The sequence below is a fragment of the Heterobasidion irregulare genome (assembly GCF_000320585.1).
Source record: "Heterobasidion irregulare TC 32-1 unplaced genomic scaffold scaffold_08, whole genome shotgun sequence".
Lineage (NCBI taxonomy): Eukaryota > Fungi > Basidiomycota > Agaricomycetes > Russulales > Bondarzewiaceae > Heterobasidion > Heterobasidion irregulare.
The window spans coordinates 151,994-171,687 of NW_009258204.1; the positions used below are offsets into that span (position 1 = coordinate 151,994).

General features: G+C 52.6%; 8 protein-coding genes across 8 annotated transcripts; 5 read left to right on the top strand and 3 right to left on the bottom strand.

Annotated features, from left to right (window-relative positions):
- Positions 1–685: 685 nt before the first annotated feature.
- HETIRDRAFT_103954 (uncharacterized protein) lies at positions 686–2,373 on the bottom strand (the record flags this gene model as incomplete). The annotated part of the gene is made up of 9 exons (XM_009550593.1): positions 686–861; positions 919–960; positions 1,020–1,136; positions 1,194–1,371; positions 1,429–1,571; positions 1,627–1,928; positions 1,984–2,050; positions 2,086–2,212; positions 2,266–2,373. The coding sequence occupies 9 exons, from the start codon at positions 2,371–2,373 to the stop codon at positions 686–688; spliced, it is 1,260 nt and encodes a 419-aa protein (XP_009548888.1).
- A 195-nt stretch (positions 2,374–2,568) lies between these two features.
- HETIRDRAFT_459856 (uncharacterized protein) lies at positions 2,569–4,591 on the top strand. Its single transcript, XM_009550594.1, has 7 exons — positions 2,569–2,630; positions 2,685–2,781; positions 2,831–3,593; positions 3,646–3,655; positions 3,709–3,904; positions 3,959–4,300; positions 4,365–4,591. Exons 1-7 carry the CDS (start codon positions 2,599–2,601, stop codon positions 4,506–4,508), a joined length of 1,584 nt encoding a protein of 527 aa, XP_009548889.1. The 5' UTR covers positions 2,569–2,598; the 3' UTR covers positions 4,509–4,591.
- A 349-nt stretch (positions 4,592–4,940) lies between these two features.
- Positions 4,941–6,621, top strand: HETIRDRAFT_323724 (uncharacterized protein; the record flags this gene model as incomplete). Its single annotated transcript, XM_009550595.1, has 5 exons — positions 4,941–5,672; positions 5,735–6,113; positions 6,177–6,267; positions 6,332–6,506; positions 6,562–6,621. The coding sequence occupies 5 exons, from the start codon at positions 4,941–4,943 to the stop codon at positions 6,619–6,621; spliced, it is 1,437 nt and encodes a 478-aa protein (XP_009548890.1).
- A 440-nt stretch (positions 6,622–7,061) lies between these two features.
- Positions 7,062–8,197, top strand: HETIRDRAFT_477809 (uncharacterized protein; the record flags this gene model as incomplete). Its single annotated transcript, XM_009550596.1, has 7 exons — positions 7,062–7,080; positions 7,146–7,374; positions 7,448–7,507; positions 7,562–7,628; positions 7,685–7,848; positions 7,934–7,982; positions 8,042–8,197. Exons 1-7 carry the CDS (start codon positions 7,074–7,076, stop codon positions 8,195–8,197), a joined length of 732 nt encoding a protein of 243 aa, XP_009548891.1. The 5' UTR covers positions 7,062–7,073.
- Positions 8,198–8,709: 512 nt separating this feature from the next.
- On the bottom strand, positions 8,710–10,010 carry nde1 (nucleoside-diphosphate-sugar epimerase 1; the record flags this gene model as incomplete). Its single annotated transcript, XM_009550597.1, has 5 exons — positions 8,710–9,128; positions 9,197–9,383; positions 9,453–9,572; positions 9,650–9,886; positions 9,945–10,010. The coding sequence occupies 5 exons, from the start codon at positions 10,008–10,010 to the stop codon at positions 8,710–8,712; spliced, it is 1,029 nt and encodes a 342-aa protein (XP_009548892.1).
- Positions 10,011–11,497: 1,487 nt separating this feature from the next.
- Positions 11,498–12,761, bottom strand: HETIRDRAFT_453203 (uncharacterized protein; the record flags this gene model as incomplete). The annotated part of the gene is made up of 7 exons (XM_009550598.1): positions 11,498–11,656; positions 11,718–11,829; positions 11,905–11,985; positions 12,061–12,230; positions 12,295–12,430; positions 12,489–12,617; positions 12,676–12,761. 7 exons carry the CDS (start codon positions 12,759–12,761, stop codon positions 11,498–11,500), a joined length of 873 nt encoding a protein of 290 aa, XP_009548893.1.
- A 281-nt stretch (positions 12,762–13,042) lies between these two features.
- Positions 13,043–15,405, top strand: HETIRDRAFT_147230 (major facilitator superfamily). Its single transcript, XM_009550599.1, has 13 exons — positions 13,043–13,252; positions 13,317–13,371; positions 13,432–13,511; positions 13,560–13,624; positions 13,682–13,889; positions 13,954–14,136; positions 14,197–14,259; positions 14,315–14,373; positions 14,426–14,528; positions 14,580–14,795; positions 14,863–15,014; positions 15,068–15,234; positions 15,303–15,405. Exons 1-12 carry the CDS (start codon positions 13,133–13,135, stop codon positions 15,204–15,206), a joined length of 1,443 nt encoding a protein of 480 aa, XP_009548894.1. The 5' UTR covers positions 13,043–13,132; the 3' UTR covers positions 15,207–15,234; positions 15,303–15,405.
- A 511-nt stretch (positions 15,406–15,916) lies between these two features.
- On the top strand, positions 15,917–19,268 carry HETIRDRAFT_323554 (uncharacterized protein; the record flags this gene model as incomplete). The annotated part of the gene is made up of 15 exons (XM_009550600.1): positions 15,917–16,162; positions 16,260–16,532; positions 16,593–16,621; positions 16,676–16,967; positions 17,063–17,104; positions 17,166–17,279; positions 17,333–17,353; positions 17,456–17,512; positions 17,562–17,633; positions 17,752–18,117; positions 18,183–18,394; positions 18,565–18,773; positions 18,870–18,953; positions 19,011–19,100; positions 19,171–19,268. Coding segments are annotated over 15 exons (2,205 nt in total), but the record flags the coding sequence as incomplete, so codon positions are not given.
- Between the last annotated feature and the right edge of the window lie 426 nt (positions 19,269–19,694).

A 19,694-nucleotide genomic window follows, 5' to 3' on the forward strand; every position in this document is an offset into this window, starting at 1 on the left:
TTATAATGGACTGTTGGCACGGGTGGAAGACTACGTCATTGATGTCGCGACTGCGGCCAGATTGGACGAGGCTAGAATATATGTGTAGAGTAAGCCCTCTCCTCGTTGAGATCGTCAGCGGTGACAACGTCCGCGGCGATTGGGGACACTCGCCATGCAGTGAGGGTACTGCTGAGAGTCGGACAGAGTCAGACGGACGGGCAGGGACGGGCCGGGCACGTAGCCAATCGGCAACGATTGAACTCAGCGAAAACCAATTCTGCAGAAGTCCCTAAAAGTCCGCCAACTATTATTCAACTTTATCGTCGCTAGTCAGGAGCCTCATATAGAGTTGTTTTAATGAAAAGCGCGGCAGCCTTGTCCAAGAATGTTGCTAGAGGCGTATCGACTTTTGATTGTTGCTGCAACACTTATCGCTCACTATGCTCGAACGAATTATACTCCAACCAACGACGCTATGCTGGGATCGTGTACGGACGTTCAAAGCTCGATTGCATGCTATTCGGTGAACAATGGACGCCATATGTGCGGTTTGTTTTGAAAGTACCTTTGTATAGAAGCACAACACACAATCAATTAGAGTGTGACTTCTGTCGCGGAATCGATGAGTACTCGACCCAATTTCTAGGGATGTTCGGAAGACATACCTTCGTTAAAGTGGCGTAATCGTAAGCCTCACGATCAATCATCCCCTCCAGTACTGCGGCTTAACGAATGGCATCGGAGTCAACACGCCCGCGCGTGGCTTGCCTCTGACCTCAACGAGCACGTCCGTGCCCTTTTTGTGCCAACCAGACTGAACGTACCCCATGGCGATGTTTTTACCCAGAGTGGGTGAAGGGATACCGGACGTCACTTGCCCTGTATAAGTAAGTATTAACGAGCGAATCGGGTGGAAGCTCGTTGGGGAAGAGTTACCGATGACTTCTGTGCTCGACGGCGCAATGATTTTAGCACCCTCTGGTCAATATCCCGGTGGTTTAGCGGTTGTGTCGAACAGAGCGAGAAGAGAGGCTTACGACGGGCGGGTGCTCCTTCAACTATCAATCCGACGCGGCGTCTCGGAGGGCCGTCCTTCAAGTGTTTGAGCACACTCTCCGCGCCAATGAAGTCGGCAGCTTCTCTTCGATCTTTGCCTACCCCGTACACGGATAAACCAAGTGAACAGGTTCGGAAATTGAGCAAGGACATACCTATGACCCACGTCAAACCAGCTTCTACAGGTGTAGTATCTTCGTCGAGATCCTGCCCGTACAAGCACATGCCTGCTTCAAGACGCAAGCTGTCCCGCGCGCCCAGGCCAGTGAGCTGCACTGGCTCCTTAGAAAGTAGTTGTGCGACCTCGACTGTCTGCGATGGAGGAATAGAAATCTAGATCCTCGAAAAGATCAGCAAGAGGACTAGTATTAATGAAGCCTCAAGACAAACCTCAAACCCGTCCTCGCCAGTGTAGCCCCCACGAGCAACATGAAGGTTAAAGCCTTCGATGGGCACAAAGGCAGATTTGCCAAATGTGAGGCCTTGGAGATCAAAGGCAGTGAGGCCCTGCAAGTAGTTGGCTGCTTGAGGCCCTGTATCGACCTAGTGAGCGAGCACTTCAAAAGACTCATAAAAACAGAACCATACCTTGCAGGGCAAGCAAGCCCCATCCTTCCAGTACTTCGTGCTCGACCTTGCCGCCTGCGGACTTCGGGCTCGAGTTCCACTCTTCCAGCTTCTCTTTAAACCAGGCAAGGTCTCTGTCGCGGCGGCCTGCGTTGGTGACCACGTAGAACGCGTCTTCGGCATGTTTGGTGATGATAGTGTCATCGATGATGCCGCCGCGCTCATTTAGGAGGACGGAGAGCGTGGAGGAGTAGGGCACGAGTGAGCGCAGGGAAGAGGGGGTGAGCCACTCCAAGAACGCCGTCGTTGTCGCGCCTCGGAAACTTAGACACTGTAAGCGGCGAGTATTGAAGCGCAGGAGGCTCAGAAGTCACTGACTTGCTCTGGACCATGTGTCCCACGTCGAAGAGGCCCGCGTTGGTGCGGACATGGTTGTGACTCGCAACTGATAGCAACTTTGAGCTTTCAAAAACTGCAGACACGCGCGTGGAGCGTTGTGCTTGCCTTGACCAATGGATCCGTACGCGAGGGGCATGGAATAGCCGGCGAAGGGCACCATCTTGGCGCCGTTGTCGACATGAAAGTCGTAAAGGCCCGTTTTCTTCAGCTATAGCTTTGAATCAGAAAATCTCTCCGCGAAGCCGATGTTTTGATACGAACCTCTCCAGAAGCTGTAGCGAACCTACGAGCCTTGCACACATACATCCTAGGGTGCAAGGATGTGATGACATCGCTTCGGATAGAAGGGAGGCAGCGGAGAAGCGACATGTTGCCTGTACGTGTCTGGAGAACTGCTGGCTGCGTGAGTGATAGCACGTCGGAAGATAGGCAGACCCGCGGAAGGGCGACGGAGAGGAGCCATGACAAGCCACGGCTGGGTTTACGTGAATTGACTGTATGGCGGTGTCCAGGGTCCCGACACTTATCGACATCTGCCGCTCAGCTGCTCTCCTCAACAACTGTCTACCATCTTCACTAGGGACTTCTTGACTTATGTCTCGTTTCGTGAGGGCTTCCAAGTACCGGTGAGCACTGCCATATTTGCTGTCAAAATAAATACTATGTCTGACACGCCGTAGCCATGTCTTCGGACAACCAGCCAAGAAGGAACACGGCCTGGACAACATCAAAGTGTCTAACAGTGCTTGGGACACCAATCTCATCGCGGCCTCGGGCGTAAGCACAATGATTACAATCGAGGAGTCTAACTGATCTTTGCTCTCAGAAATATATCAGTGTCAATTGGAATGCCTCCGGAGGTGGTGCTTTCGCCATCTTACCTGCCCCTTCCCCATTCAATGCCACGAGCAACATCCCTTTCAAAGTCCCCGACATTATCCCCCTAGCGCGCAGCCATACCGCCGCCGTTCTCGACACCGACTGGTCGCCTCACAACGACGAAACTGTTGCCTCTGCCGGTGAGGATGGAAAGGTGATGATCTGGAAGGTGGAGCCGCAGGCGTTCGAGGACTGGGGCGCCGATGGCTGGGAACCACGCGATTTCGACCCCGTCCTGCGCATCGACGCGTCCCCGCGCAAGGTTGGCCAGGTGCTCTGGCACCCGACCGCCCAACACGTGCTCGCCAGCGCCTCTGGCGATCACATCGTCAAGCTATGGGATCTCGGGTCGCCCGAGTCACCGAGATCATCGCTGACGGGCCATGGGGACGCAATACAGAGTCTCGCGTTCAACCCGACCGGACAGTTGCTCGTTACTACGTGCAGAGACCGGAAGCTGCGCTTGTTCGATCCGCGCACGGGTGGCGACGCGGTTAGGACGGTGGATGGGCACGGCGGTATCAAGGGCGCGCGCGTCACTTGGATGGGAGACAGAGATCGGATTGCGACCACAGGCTTCAGCAGGATGAGCGACCGACAGGTCGGGATCTGGGAGACGGGTGGATTGGGCAATCTCAAGACGATCACGCTTGATCAGTCTGCGGGCGTGGTGATGCCATTCTGGAGCGACAACAACATCCTCTTCCTCGGTGCGTGTCTCGTCCTCTCTCCTTGACGTTCGAATCTTATCGTGCGTTTCAGCTGGCAAGGGGTGCGTTTTGACAAAGATCTTTCATTTATTAATCGTCTGACTCACATCTACAGCGACGGGAATATTCGCTATTTCGAGTATGAGAATGACAACTTATACGCGTTGGCCGAGCACAAATCCAGCGATCCCCAGCGCGGGATGTGCTTCCTCCCACGTCTCTCCTTGAACACCTCCGAGTGCGAGATTGCCCGCGCGTACAAAATCACGGCTTCAGGGATTGAGCCCATCGCCTTCATTGTCCCGCGGAAAGTGAGCCACCACCCACCGTGACTCTGACAATATTATTAACTGTGATGTTCACAGGCCGACTCTTTCCAATCAGACATCTTCCCGCCAGCCCCGTCCGCAAACCCCGCGCTCACGGCGGGCGAGTTCTTCTCCGGCAAGACCGCCTCGCTGAAGTATGTCAGCCTCGAGGACGGCGCAGCCGCAGCCGCGCCCTCACCCCAGATCGCGCCTTCGTCTCCTGCAGTGGCGACCCCAACAAAAACATACTCTACGCCCCAGCCCCAGCCCGAACCGGCACCTGCGCCGGCTCGCAAGTCGCCCGAACCTGTGCGCGTGCCCACGCCCGAACCTACCACCCCCGCCATTACATCTCCCGCCCCCTCCAAGACCCCACCGCGCTCGCAATCCACACATGACGTGCGTCCACGCGTCAGCTCTACGCTTTGATACGGCTTGTTCACCTTTTTCATTCTATCTCTAGGACTCGAGCGCCGTGCGAGAGGAGAACAGCCGGCTGAACGCCGAGCTGCGCGAGGCGCGCTCGCAGATCCGGAACTTGGAGCTGCAGGTGGAGAGCATGAAGGCGAACGCGCGCAAGGCGGCGGAGGCGTTGATGAATCATTAAACGAGGTGTCGAAAGCATGGACTTTACGAAGTGTTGTTTTAGTGTTGCAGACTGCTTTATACCAGCGATCTAGGTTGTGAATTATGAGCCCTGCGGGCCGTGAGATGTGGCACGAAGCCCTGTCACTTGGACAATTTCACTCTCAGATGTTTCTTGAAGGTGCGGGGGGAGATGACATATTATCTAGAATGAGAACGGTCCATAGAGGCAAGAGACAGAAGCGTGTTCCTAGCTGAGAATGTCCACCGGAGTGAAACGAAAATACGCCGAGTCGTTCGACTGTGGCTGAAGAAATGGGACCACAACAAATTCACGAGCCTCGACTTGCTCGAGGCCGTTCTCCTCCTCCCAACAGGCCTAGCACTCCCTCTCTCCCCTCATAAACCGCCCCCCACCACCGCGAACACCATGTCCCAGCAAACCGACTCTCAAATGTGGTCCACGAACTACGACGTCGTCATCGTCGGCGCTGGCGTCGCCGGCTCTGCGCTAGCACACGCGCTCAGCACCTCTGCATCGTCCTCGACCCGCAAGCCCCTCCACATCGCGCTGCTCGAGCGCTCGCTCTCCGAGCCGAACCGCATCGTCGGCGAGCTGCTCCAGCCAGGCGGTGTCATGGCCTTGCGCGCGCTCGGCATGGAGGACTGTCTGGACGGCATTGACGCGGTCCCTGTGCATGGCTACTGCGTGGCGAAGGATGGTGCAGCGGTCCACATCCCCTATCCCGACACGTACGAGGGGCGCAGCTTTCACCACGGCAAATTCATCATGAAGCTGCGTGAGAAGGCGCTCAACGCGCCCGGTGTGGACGTCGTCGAGGCGATCGCGTCCGAGCTCATCGAGTGTCCGTTCACGGGCAGGGTTCTGGGGATCAAAGCGACGCGGAAAGGTCAGGAGGAGAAAGAGACGTTCTTTGCAGACCTCGTGGTCATTGCAGACGGGTGCTTTTCGAACTTCCGCTCGACGGTTCTAGGGGAGGGCACCGTAGCGGCGACGAAGAGCTATTTTGTCGGTTTGGTGTTGGAGGACGCGACCCTCCCGATTCCGAAGCATGGGACGGTTGCTCTTGTGAAGGGACACGGGCCTGTGCTGCTATACCAGATAGGAACGCATGATACCCGGTTGTTGGTAGACGTCAAGACGCCCTTCCCCTCAGATCTCAAAGTAAGCTCCCATTTTCATCTTTCTAAACTGAAGGCTCAATTGTACCCAAAACTTCCTCACAGAAATACATCCTCGACGAGATCGTCCCGCAGCTCCCCGCGTCTCTCCACCTGCCCATTCAAACCGCGCTCGAGACCGAACGACTTCGTCGCATGCCAAATTCCTTCCTCCCCTCAGCCGAGCAGGGCGGGCGCCGAACAAAGGAGGGTGCGATCCTTCTCGGGGACTCATGGAACATGCGGCACCCGCTCACGGGCGGCGGCATGACCGTCGCATTCAACGACGTCGTGCTGCTATCGCGCCTGCTCCTGGACATCCCTGACCTCGCGGACTGGGACGTCGTCTCGCGCGCGCTGCACAAGTGGCACTGGGCACGCAAGCCGCTCTCGTCGACGGTCAACATCCTCAGCGTCGCATTGTACGACCTGTTCGGTGCTGACGGTGCGTCCCGTTCTCGTTGTCCGACGCGCGCTTTAAGTTGCTGACCTGTGCTCTGTTGTTCAGATGAATACCTATCGGTGCTCCGGACGGGTTGCTTCAAATACTTCGAGCTCGGCGGGGAGTGCATTCATGGCCCTGTAACGCTGCTTTCTGGGTTCGTCTCAAGTAATCGTTCTGTTACCGGGCGCTCACGCAAATTGTTTTTATGGCGATGACAGCATTGCGCAGGACCCGGTGTTGCTATTCAGACACTTCTTCAGTGTCGCATTATATTCTATCTGGGTGATGTTCACACACCCTCGTCCCATAACATCTCCGGGTTCAGAGAAGCCCATAATGGCCACTCCCGGACTCGATGAATATCCTGTGCTTGTCGTCAAGGCGTTCTTCGTGGTTAGTAGTGCGCTTTCTTCTCTGTAGCCTTTCGCTGACTCTTCCTCTTCTTCAGCTCTGGACGGCGTGCGTGGTATTTAGTCCATTGTTGTGGACCGAGTTGCGGTGGTGGTAGTGCTCATCGAGGCTGATATACTTAGACCAGTTGGGGCTCTTTAGACCTATTGCGTGTTGCTTACTTAGCTGCTATAATGTACGGATCTCTGTTTCCGTGATAATCACCACTGCTCGCTATACAAGGATACCAGAGGCTATCAGTCCTTTGAGTTTGAAGGCGTCGTTAATGCAATATCCCAAGAACATCTGAATCCCGCTTTGGAGATAAGGTGCAAAACATTGGCAGACCAATGGATTTGGATATTTTGAGCAGTTTCTCGGAATGGGACAGAATCCGCTATTTATAAGGATATGACGCATTCTTCGGCTCGGGTGCCGCCGTATGACGACGCATTGCGGCCATCTCACTCAGGCTCGGTTGCAAGTGTCCTTTTAAACGACGTCCACTTACACTGACTGTTGTACAACATCCCATTCCTACCCATTTTCATTCAGCAACATATCTCAGACATGTCAGGTGAGCAGCCTTCGCCTCGACTTGGGATCCTTTGTTTATGACATCACTGGACATGACTACCTCAGGACACTCTGCCTTGCTCATCGGCGCAACTGGCGCGACTGGAAAGCACCTCCTGCGCGAGCTGCTCACCTCGTCGTACTTCACGCGTGTAGCCGAGGCTGGAAGGCGCGTGACGCCCAAGGAGCAGCTCCCGAGTGGGACGGAGGCGAAGCTACAGCAGATCGTGGTCGACTTTGAGAAGATCGGCGAGGCGGGGCTGAAGGATGGCAAGTGGGACGTTGTATTCATTACGTGCGTGTTCCTGTTCGGTTTGTTGAGCATGGCCTTCTATCCAGGGTCGTACTCAAGCCCCTCATTTTTGCAGGTTGGGTACAACCGCCAAAGCTGCTGGCTCCAAGGCTGCCTTTGAGACGATTGATAGAGAGTGAGTCATTATTTCCTAGTATTATCCTGTCTTAGATTCTGAAAGTTCTGCTAGGTACGTTGTCAATGCCGCCAAAGCGGCGCGCGTGGAGGATGCGGACCAGCGCCTCATATACGTCTCTGTATGTTCGTTTCGTCCTATCGAAGATTCTCAGAATTGACTTCGCCCTTCATGCAGTCGAACTCCGCAAACCCGAAATCCCTCGCGACCTATGTGCGGAGCAAAGGTCTGACCGAACAGGCGCTCGCGGAGATCGGCTACTCCGATACTATCGTCTACCGCCCAGGCTTCTTGAAAGGCGCCGAACGTCCCGACTTCCGATTCCTTGAGAGTGTATTCTCGTCAGTGCTTCCCTTAGATACTTTCCCATGCGATATTCTAGGCCTGCGACTGATCAGTGGTTCCCCTTTTTTTTGTCGCATCAAGGCCTGTCTCATCACTATTATCATATGTTTCGGACAATATCGAGATCGACGTGCGTCCTCTGCCGTTCTACCTCTAATTTATGTCTGCTCACTCGTTGGGCGCAATCAGGTCTCCGTCCTCGCAAAAAGCATACGCATCAGCGGGCAGCTCGGTTCCGCAAATCTGCCAGCTGCCGCAGCGGCAACCCAACAGTCTTGGGGAGGCAAGCCGTTCACCACTATCGGCAACAAGGGCTCTCTATATTTGGCCAAGGAGAACGTATGATGTGTTTTCCCCACTTATGTCTCGAGTGTATGTCTTTTCCAGTGCATAATATGTTTACGCGTTCTGCATTATTGCCGTTGACTATTAGGAGAGAGAAGACGGTGCGTGGGATCCAGACTGTATGTGAGTCTCAACACAGAGTGCTATCTCCGCAGACAATCCTACTTTCGTTAGATCAAGGCATAGTACATAAGATGCCAATTTTCAAATTCTGCAGGTGGGTTCTCATGTTCATGTACGTAGGATGTCATCTGCCAATCAGATATAGATGGCCAGGAGCTGCTCGGAGGTGGTGTGACCTATGACGAATGCGCTGTGAATGGCTTCCATGCAAGAACTCCTCGGGAACGAACCTGAGCGTCTTCACAGGATTAGTATTATGAGTAAGTGGACCTGTAGAGCGAGCTATTACTATTCGGTTGCTTGCATTTGATTGATTTCCACAAGTAGTATCGTACACCGTCATTTATTCACACAGCGCCACAGAATCTGACAAACGGATCACCGTCTCCCTATGCACGTCCGGCCTCTACATTCTCCTTGAAACTGCGCACGATCGGCTCCATTCCACCCTCGTCCACAAAAAACCCGAGGGACAATGCATACGTATTGTCGAACTTTGCGGGCCAGGAAGACACGATACGGCGGTTCACGGGGTCGTCCTTGAACATGACACGCGCAACCGCGTCTGGACCGGCGACGGCGCGTAAGGCATCGAGCTCCTCACGCACGGTCGCGGTGAAGCCCGGGAGACAAATAACGCGTGTGTGCGGGCGCAGATCGGCGGTCGGGACGTGTCTCGCCCGCACGAGATTTCGGATCGTCGTCGGGGGACTCGCAACCCAGGCCGCGAGCTCGAGTGCAGAGGACTCGAGCGCGTTGCCGATAGGGCATATGGACTGGAGACCCTTGAGCGGCTCGCGGATGATACCTATCGTGCAGGTGAGCGTGGTCTGGACCCAGGCAAGCTGGGGGCGAGAGCCTAGAGGGGAGACCCACCTGAGAGGAAGGCCGAAGTGGCGTTGGAGGGCACTCCGGGGCGCACGACGATCGTTGGCAGTCTCAGAATACGCCCGTCGACGAAACCGCGGCGAGAATACTCGTTGATAAGGAGCTCTGACATCAACTTACCCGCCCCATACGCACCCTCGGGCGTCGCGATCGTATCAGGGGTAATAACATCCGGCTGGGTAAATCCGGCAGGCCGTGACGTCAGGGTATCTGGTTCCAGTGCACATCGGACAAGAGGGCTCACCAGTTGCCCGCCGTAGACCGCCAGAGAGGAGCAGAAGATGAATTTAATAGGTCCGTTGGCGAGAGAGGTGCCTCTATGCCGTGCAGCGTCGAGGAGCGAGCGGACGGAGTCGACGTTTACCTATGCGCGGCGTGCAACGGTTTGTCACTGGAGGTATCCCAAAGAGGGGGGAGGGGCGTGCGAAGCACTGACGCTACCTTGAGGCCGAGGTCAAAGTTGTCTTCCGATCCGCGAGACATGATGCCGTGCATGGCGTAGACGACGTCAGGGATACCGTATGTGGTCTCGAAGAGGCTCTCGACGTTGGATGCAATTGTTAGGTCTGTCCTCAGGGTGATGACGTGCGCGCCCGCAGGGGCCTTCGGCTCGACGATGTCAGCGAGGATGAGGTGCACATCAGGCGAATCAGGGTCAACGACGAGGGCTTCTGCGAGCTGGACAGCGATGAATAATATAATCGGTAAAAGACCAGGGTGTGGAGAAGGGACATACGAGGCCTCCGAGCCAGCCTGCAGCTCCTGTGATGAGGACAACGGATTTGGTGGGCACGGCAGACATGCTGGTATGGCAGGGAAGTTGCAACTGCAAGCGTTTTTAAACGAGAGGGTGTGTAACAAACCGTCCACTCAGTCCATTATCAAGTTATAAAGGTTCCGCACGGGATGCTCAGCCTTCTCAGCGGACACTCATCCGCGCCCTCCCGCGCCTCCACTCCACAGAGCCCGGCGCCGCGGCTCCGACCGGATGTGACCGCAGGATCTATCCGGGCCCGGATGTATGTGTGCTGCTTGGGGCCGCACACGCAAGCCCCTCGTATTGTTCCGAACATCCTGAAGCAACACCTTCACTTCCCAAGGGCAAAACTTTCTTGGACAGAGACGACTTCGACGCGGTCCGAGAGCTGTTTCCGCTAGGATGGAGCAAGGATTGGACTCGGTCTACCTCTCGCTCTTCCGGCGCAACTAGGTGCGTAAGCTGTTCTTCAAGCCCTTGAAGATACCGCAGCTGTCGCACAAAATATTTTTGCGGACAGAGCATGTCTTCTGGGTCTGCCGGCCTTGGGGACTAACGTACACAAATGGATCCCCGATGCTCACCATCTCCCCCCAACCACCAGAGTTTGCCGTCTTTGCTCGTTAGCGCAAAGCCCAGATGATGAGATACGGGACATATCCATGGCTAGATATCGCGAGTCGCCGGGATAAGATCAGGCGCGTTTTTTAAAATCCTTTTACTCCACGTTGGCTTGTCAGAAAGATCACCGGAGTCGTGCTTCGGTGACTTCTCCTTGGGTTTTTGCGTAACATGACGGGCGCAGTAGCCATTCGTTGCCAGTACAAACAAAGATCCGAGCCTCGAGTTGTGCAAAGAAGGGTCTCTCAGGGGCTTACCCGCATCCGCGCGGCCGGTGCGACAAATGAAAGCAACGACAAGCCTTGACAAGCAGACTTCGGCAGTATATTTCGTCCAGATCTGAAACAGGAACCCGCACGTCTCGACGAGCGGCTGAGTCGACCGCCGGCGACTGTAACGGAGTGTGGAAGAATGAGCAAACGATGGTGGCGGCTAGACTCCAGTCTTGGGAGAAGACCCTTTGAGTACGTTAGGAACGTCAATTCTCGCTGTATTCGATTATGTATTGTGTCGTTCACCTCTTGATCGCAGTATCTCAGCGACTCTGCTGAACGCCATCAACAACTCCATGACCCTTGGTTCATATAAAGTTTCGGGAGTTTCGGGTACGGACACTACAAAGTATTTGTTTGAATGGGATCTTGCCGAAGCTACAACTAGGCAGGACAGCTCTAAAACGGCAGTTAAAAACTCCTGACTACAAGACTAGCGCTTTACGAGTTTCTCCTTTGGTCTTGTGCGCTTGATGGAAACAGATTGGTTTGATCTAAAGTGCATGCCGATGTACTAGGCAGTTGCACAGTCAAAAATGAAAACTTGTTCGACATATGTGCTGCAAGTGAGTCTTTTCACGGTGATGTATCGAAGCAAAGATCGATGCTGCGTTTTACAGAGACTGGATACGGACACACTCATGCCTTGCCTTTCGATCCGAACAACTCGATGAAGCGATCACACACCCTTGCGAATACCTCAGTCGCTTCTTCCACTGCATCTGGAAAGGGCTTCGTCTGCAGCGCGACGCTCAGAGCCGTGGCGTAGGGATCTCGAGCCCAACTGTTCACGTTGATCTGCAGGATAAAGAAATTGGCAACAAGCCTACGCATTGGTATAACGGTGGAAAGACCCTACCTTGCTTATGCCATTTCGGATGCACTCCTTGAAGAGGTCGTCTGAGAGACCGTCCGTGCCGTGGAGACAAAGAGGAATGCCACCCTCGAATCGCGCACTCAGGTCTTTGAGGCTGAAACACGAGGCGAAATATCGAAGTCCTGCGTGTGAGGAAATTGCCGAATATGATCGGTAACGGAGGGCTCACATGTCTTGACGGAAATTTGGAGGACTCAGATACGACCCATGGAGGTTGCCGATGCTTGGGCTGAGAATCAAGGCACCCGTTCTGTGCAAGGTGAGGCAGCGCGTACCGTGTTCAACAGTTGAGGAGAGGATGCCAAAACAGGACAAGGCGACCTACTCTTTCATGAAGGTTTCGGCCTTGTCCGGGTTTGTGAGCTTCGCGTCTGAGATAGCGCGCAAGCCTGCTTCGCCCCCCTCGAGGCGGCCAAGCTCTACCTCGACGAGAACACCACATCGGGCTGCGCGCTCGACGTGCGGGAGAGCAAGGGCTATGTTCTCTTCGTCTGTCTACCAGATGATATATTCGATATCAGGCATGTCATGATGAAGGGTAGTGTGAACGGCAACTCACATCGGCATGGCTAGCATCTACCATGATGCTGTCGAAGGCGATTCCTTGCTCTGCAAGGCTTAGTGCGAGTTCGATGTGTTCCGGGTCAGTGGCATGGTCAAGATGGACAGCGATCGGCACGGACGCCTGATGAGCGCTATGGGCGTTAGGTATCGTTAATCGTCTCATGACACTTCCAGACATGAACGACTCACGCATTCAGGCAAAATTGAAGGAACGGACCCTTCCCGTAAGCAAGGGTCACAGGGAAGAGTTGGAGGATCGCAGGGCTACGATTTCGCTCGGCCGCACGAACAAGAGCGATCACTGAATTTGCGTCGTAGCTGAAAGGCAACAAGACGTCATTCGTAAATAATGCCGGCACTGATGTAATGTACGTACCATGTTTGTGCAAGGACTCCATATCCTTCGTGCTCGGCTTTGGTCAAAATGTCGTAAGTCAGGTTGCCCTGAAGAGTATTAGACATGATATTGAGTGGATGGTGGGGATGTTGATACAGAAATCGGATTGGTGATCATTCGAGACGATGCTATCATAACCGACTTACATAGGAGACAAAGTCACAGAAGGCTGGGAACTGGACTGTTCCACTACTGTTCCGGAGTCATGGGAACGCAAATTTGGCGGGAGGCAGCTTCAGGAACCACTGCACGTGCAGGTGTTGACGTAATACAGACCGACAGCACGGCTTCCTTCGTACGTACTCCGACTCATCATCCCCGTATGCACTGGTTGTAAACCCCTACAACGGGCTTCCCGAAAATTCTCGCGCCTGACTGATGACTTGACTTCCAACTTGATTCCCTTCCCAGCCTTGGCCTCTTTACTGAGTCGACCATGCATCAAATCGTGGGACAGGATGGGCGATGGTCCAAGCAGTTCCATAACCCTCTGACGGTCTATGAACCAGGTTCCGCCGCGGAGAAGAAACTCGTCCGGAAGATAGACATGCACATCGTACGTCTTGCATTACCTCCAACCCTCTCGATCGTTAACCTCAAGCGTCATCCTTTTTATTCAGGTTCCAGCCATATGGATCCTGTACACGCTTTCCTATCTCGACAGAGCAAACATTGGTGAGGTGTGCTGCCGGGCAAGCGACTCAACTCGCTCTTAGACGTATCTTTGATTCATAGGAAATGCAAGATCTGGGGGTATGGAGAGAGACCTGCATCTATCATCTAATCAATACAGTGTGATACTGTTGGTATTCTTTGTGAGTGCGGTGTATTCTACGCGTGCGAGCCTCACTCATTCGTTGAAGGTCTCTTATGTGGTGTTTGAGGTTCCATTCAACATGATTCTCACCCGAGTTCGACCATCTCCGTTGTGAGAATCTCTTGATTGCCATGGTGTCCAAACTGCCACTAAACACGTGTGCCGCAGCCTCTCCGGTACTTGCGTTATATGGGGTGCGGTTGCAGCGTCCATGGCTGCCGTCAATACCTGGCATCAAATGGCTGGTGTGAGATTTATGCTTGGAGTTATCGAAGCAGGATTCGCTCCTGGAGTCGCCTTCTATCTCTCATCTTGGTACAAGCGCCATGAATTGGCGAAGCGCTATGCCATCTACTATACCGCCACTGCTATCTCGGTCAGCAACTATCATGCCACAATGCCCGGTGTTCAATAGTTCCTGACAATCTATTTTGATGCAGGGTGCCTTCTCCGGTCTCCTTGCAGGTGTCATCACGGAACACCTCAGCTTCGCACGTGGCTTAGAGGGCTGGAGATGGTTGCTACTGATTGAGGGCGTTTCATCTTCTTTTGTAGGCCTCTTTGCTTGGATTTTTCTCCCTGATTGGCCATCTACCACCTCGTGGCTGACCCCAGAGGAACGAGTACGTGGTCACAATGTCCAATTAATCATCGAATTGACTAGTAATTCTCCTTGAGCACAGTTCATTGCTATTCAGCGTCTCGCTTATGACGGCATTGGCGGTACACAAGATGCGACTATTCAAGTTAGTGAGATGCCGCTCTGCTTTTCAGAGATCAACCCGCTAATAGAGTGCTCAGCAACCCTCTCACAGCCAGGCAGCGAAAATGGTTCTTTCCGATTGGCGCACATGGGTGCTGTGAGTCTTATGTTCAGTGCTCATATATTCTAAGGCTCAAGTCATCTTCAAGTGTCGTTATGTATATGCTAGCGACTGGCTCACAAACCATCCAATACTTTATCCCGACTCTCGTCGGGCAGCTTGGCTACACTGGTTACAAGCTGCAATTTATGGTTCGTCACAGATTTACGTCTTATTTGTTGTCTTAAAATGGTGTCCTCTAGACCATTCCGATCTATATGGTGGCTTTGGTTAGTATCATCGGGTTCTGTTTCATATCAGACTGGAGGCAGGAGCGCGCCAACTACATCACTATAGCATCGCTCACAGCCGGAATTTCCTTCATCGTCATCGTCGCCGCAGAGAACCATGAAGTCAAATATGCCTTTCTCTGCTTTGCTGTCGGAGGGGTCTACGCCGCGTGTCCGCTTACGCTCCTGGTGAGTCATATACACTTGCATATTGCGCGCCTCTTCCATTCGATATTTGTCTGATCAACCTATCCAGTGGGTCTCGGGCCTGATTGCGCACCCGGCGGAGAAGAGAGCTATCGCAATCGCACTGGTCAACTGTCTCGGAAACAGTGCTTCCATCTATGGGTCTTTCTTGTGGCCCTCGGCCACGGGTCCCCGCTACGTACAAGGCTTCGCCACAACTTGGTGAGCATTGACACCCTCGAATGCACTCACGCGTGGTTCTGAAAACCCATCAGCGCATTCGTTCTCTTGCTCGCTATCCTGGCTCAAGTGAACAGGTATCTCAATATCAAGTATCCGCCGGATGAGCTAGAACGCAGGGCCGACCTAGACGCTTCTTCGACCCAGAAGGACGCCAGTGAAGAAGAAGTCTGATGGTACCCACACCTCCCCACGCACTGCGGTTGGTATTCCATCTTTGATGATCTCATACAGATTCTCATCTCTTTACAACTGCCGTAAAATGATCAGTTGATCATTTGTTATTCCCATCCATGCTGTCGATATGTTTTACCTGGTGTTTTGTCGCTGTCTGTACATCTAGTACCAGTGTCCACCGTCTGCAGTGACACCCTAACCCTGAGTCGTGGGTCTGTACCAGACCCAGGGTTCCCACGTAAGAAAATCTGTGGGAAGTATTGTTGGCTAATTGAAACAAAATCTGATGAGATCTCGATCATTTGCTCCGAGCTCATTATCCCTCTTAAGTCGAGTTTAGCCTGAATATTCCGATTCGCCGTGGACACGGGACCGATAACTTATTATGTTACTCATCGTGACAAACTATACTCAAATGTGACGGCCTCCCCACCAGCCCCCGTCTCAAACAAACCGTCGCCACGCTTGAAAGCACCCTTACAAACACCCACCAGTGACTCCAAAGAGCAACATACAAATGAGTTCTCACTCGCCATCTGATTTTAAGATCAGCCATCGTTCGTCCGTGACGGAGAGTTCCCCTTCTGGCAACGAATTTAGTAGCGTTGAACGCTCAGAACACACCAACGAGAAGCGTGTACCCCTTGGTCAGTCTGTGATCATCTATCACAAATAAAAAAAATACTAATTGATAGACACTTTTATCTGTAGCTTGTCATCGGTGTCGAGCCAAGCGAGGTCGCTGCACCGGCGAGAAACCTGTCTGTGGGGCATGCGCGAAGGCCGAGGCTGAGTGTACATGGCCAGACGGAAGAAGAAGAAAAAGGACGAGACGAGAGATGGAGGAGGAAGAGAAGATTGAGAAGGATAGACAGATTGTGCTGCACGGGCACAATGCCCGTCAGCGTGTGCTCATTCCATCTGAGCCAAGTACGTCGTCTGCAGTCCCCTGGGTGAGTCGTTGTGGGGCCTCAGCTTTATGTGGGCTTTGTGATTATGCATATTGATCACCGTGTGTGTGTCGTGTTTTCTTACAAATCACTATCACAGAACATGTCACCTCCTTCCAGGACTCCGCAATGGGATTCACACAATACGCGAGATCCTCCAACAAGCTGGGTGCAGGATGAATCGTCTACAAGCCCGGATTTTCACACTCGACCCACAGTACAATATCCTGGAGAGCACACCATATCTAACGCAACTACTTACTCTTCGAGCAACGAGCCAATAAATCTAGCTCATGTTTATAATCACTCTCACAACCCGACTGACGGTGATTCTACCTCCACCAAAGACTTAGAATTATATTACTACCGATTTGTGCGTATTCTCCGTTTTAGTTTCGATTCGTTCGTCTGATCATTCTGTTTACCACGGTAGTCTGGTCAACCGGGTTCCACAGCGATACAGTACGTACTCCATCTTTGAGATGGATGTCGCTCGTCCGTGACTTTCCCTCACAGCCCTGGTATCAATCGCATCTCCCTCCGACTACAGTCTCGTGGCAATGCAATGCGATCACGAGCTGCAGCGCCCATACCTAGTGGGCAAGCCGTAGTACACGTTCCGTCTCGTCCAGAAAATATGTTCGACGAACAAGGACTGCCACTTCCCTATATTCATTTACCACTGCTAGACACATTTTTTCGCTCGATCAGCCGCCATTTTCCAAGTGTCAGTCGAAAGCGCATGGAAGAGCGTTTGGAGACCGGGACAATGTCCGCTTTCTTATTGAATTGTACGGACTTCATATGTGTGCAGACCCCGCGACTGATATCACTTCACAGGTATTTGTGCCATTGGCGCTCGGTGAGTAGGGGTTATCCTCCTCCACGAAAGGTTCATGACAGATTTTCAGATTTCACGATCCGGGCAAAGAAGACCCTGTAAAAGTGCAGTAGTTGGATTGAGCTTTGTACAAGGTTCCTCCGCTTATCTCTCGTGTCATCGCAGGCTTGTGCGCCGTTCATCACGAAGGCTCAAGAGTTGATCGTACCATTGTTACATATCCCGACGACAGACGTTGTAACGGGTTTGCTACTCCTCGCATGGTCGAATTATGGGCAGGTGAGCTTCGTCTTTACTGTGTGATCCTTCCTTCCCTAACAGATTTGCATCAGAATTCCGAGAGTGGACTATGGGTATGTCGGATCCGTTTCACAATCGGTAACCGAACATTGCTTACTTAGACCCTCATCCAGCAATACTCAGGGTAGGTCTGTTATTGTCTTGTTGTATTGAAGGCTCATGTATTGCTCAGAATGGCCATTCGTATGGCCATGGATCTCGGTCTTCATGAGGTATGGGGTGTCAAATAGCTCTTGGAGTACTCAAATGACATGAGCCGAGGTTTCGGAAATATATGAATCATCGGCCCATCTAGTGCGAACACGATTGTTGTTCTGGTCCCTCTTCATGTACGTGGCACTTCCAAACATGTGTAGATCGACTGACTCAAGAGATTATGTGTCCATCACCTAGAACGGCATGTGTTTCAACTCTTTTGGTGTTGATTATAAGCTCATTTTCGACTGTATAGGATCGAATTCTATCTTTTAATACCGGTAGACCACCTTCCATTCCAGAAGATATAATCGAGATCCCATTGCCATCAGACCCCGATTTCTTTCCTGAGCCAGCGCGGACAAATGACCCCGCTGCTTCCGATGAACCTGTAGAACCAGTGCCATTTCATTACACGGTGCGCTTGATGGTGCTTTGCGGCCGCATAGCGACCGTCTTGAACGGCTCCCGAGGGCGACTTCGCACTCTAGGTGGTGGAGCAGAGAATCCAGACGCCCTCAGCGCGTTACAGTTGCAGCTCGTGCAATTCTATGCGACTCTTCCTGAGTCGTTGAGATGGTCTGTGGACACGTTCAAGCATCAAGAGGCAAGGGGTCATGGGGTTTGTGTCCTTCTCCCTCTTGTTTGCCACAGTCTTGTCCACAAATTGACGGAACGTTCATCAAGGGCACATTCATTATGCTGCATACCTGGGCGAATGCCGTGATGGCTCTTACTTATCATCCAGAATTAACGTCAAGCCACTCAGGAGTAGAGACGCCACTCACACAGAACATTGATAGATCTATCAGACTCTCTCTTTCCTGCTCGCGTGCCGTTAGCGAATGCATGATTTATGCTGACCTTTTCCAAACAACTTCATATGTATGCTCTTCGCCGTGTTCTCGGGTATATCTGACAGCTCTGATATGGCTTGTGACAGCTGGCAACCCCAGGATGCGTGCAACCTATTTTTATCGCAAGGCAAGTGAACACATGGATACGCCTTTACAATTTTTTTTTACAATAGATTTGCGGCGATACGGTACTTATTCCATTGATCACATAGCCTAGCTTTCATTTACGACATGAAAACGAGCCTTTTGAACCGACCAACAGCGACTACGAGCACAGCTGAAACAACACCATCAGCAGAGTTGATATTGAAGTCGCAGGCTCAAGAGAGTCTGAAAGCACTCATCAAAGCGCTGCAATGCATGGATCATTACTGGGCTGGAATAAACTACGTCTGTACCATTCTGGAACAACGTGCATCAGGTAGGCATCTTCGGTGTCACGACCTTTCATATCTTCCTTTCTATATCATTGTCGGGTGGGTTTACTAAACCGTTATCCCCTGTCAAATAGGATTAGGGCTCGCGCCGATCGATGCCTCGTCTAGAGCCCAGCGGACGTTCATTGCATTGCCAGACCAGGGTCTCTTGCATCGATTCACAAGTAAGGGAATATATTCTTTTTCTTTTCACGTACGGGAGTTGAGTTAGGCTTGTGTAGGTCCTAATCTCCCCCATGACACCTCACCGCCCACGGAAACTTCATTGAGCGCATCAATGGCGCGCGAGGCGCTTGAACAGAGCAAACAAAGTGAGCACTCCCCTTCTCATCTCTACGTATAATTATCTCATCGTTGATCATCGTGCTTGATTGGGTACAGGTTACTCAGTCGACGATCTCTTGTCAACATACACCATCGAAGAGATCTACGTCCAGCCCGCGGCACTGTTCGATCTCGAGCAGCTCATCACACTTTGATTTGCCACCCACCATCTCCCATCTGTCTCATTTACTGTCATCTGAAGTATATACCACACGGCATTTTGCCATAGTCGTTGCTTTCCGTCTCGTTTTCTCAAGCTGTTGCTTGTTCGCTTTCGCCGGTCGCTCTTCGTACTAGCTACAAATTTGTATACAATGTTCTACTGACTATATACATATACCTTACTTCGGGTGTAGGGGTAACATGTTTTGATGATACGTGACGCCAAAGAGCAGCGGGTTCGAGGACATAGGTCAGTCAACGAGTTGGGGTCGGTAAGCACTGTTCCGCGTCTTGACTAACATGTATGCAGCGTTGGTCTAGGCGGAATTTGCAAGCCCGTCCAAGACCTGCTGATGTATCAATTAGCCGAACCTGGGCATCGGTCGTAGGTTTTTGTGAGATGCGGGATGCGAGACCGA

Excerpts from the sequence above, each read along its gene's own strand:
- HETIRDRAFT_459856 (XM_009550594.1), top strand. The coding sequence starts at position 2,599 with ATGTCTCGTTTCGTGAGGGCTTCCAAGTACCG. Across the intron at positions 3,905-3,958 it reads CCTTCATTGTCCCGCGGAAA|GCCGACTCTTTCCAATCAGA; the intron begins GTGAGCCACCAC and ends TGATGTTCACAG. Across the intron at positions 4,301-4,364 it reads GCTCGCAATCCACACATGAC|GACTCGAGCGCCGTGCGAGA; the intron begins GTGCGTCCACGC and ends TTCTATCTCTAG.
- HETIRDRAFT_147230 (XM_009550599.1), top strand. The coding sequence starts at position 13,133 with ATGCATCAAATCGTGGGACAGGATGGGCGATGGTCCAAGCAGTTCCAT. Across the intron at positions 13,372-13,431 it reads TCTCGACAGAGCAAACATTG|GAAATGCAAGATCTGGGGGT; the intron begins GTGAGGTGTGCT and ends TTTGATTCATAG. Across the intron at positions 15,015-15,067 it reads CAAGGCTTCGCCACAACTTG|CGCATTCGTTCTCTTGCTCG; the intron begins GTGAGCATTGAC and ends AAAACCCATCAG.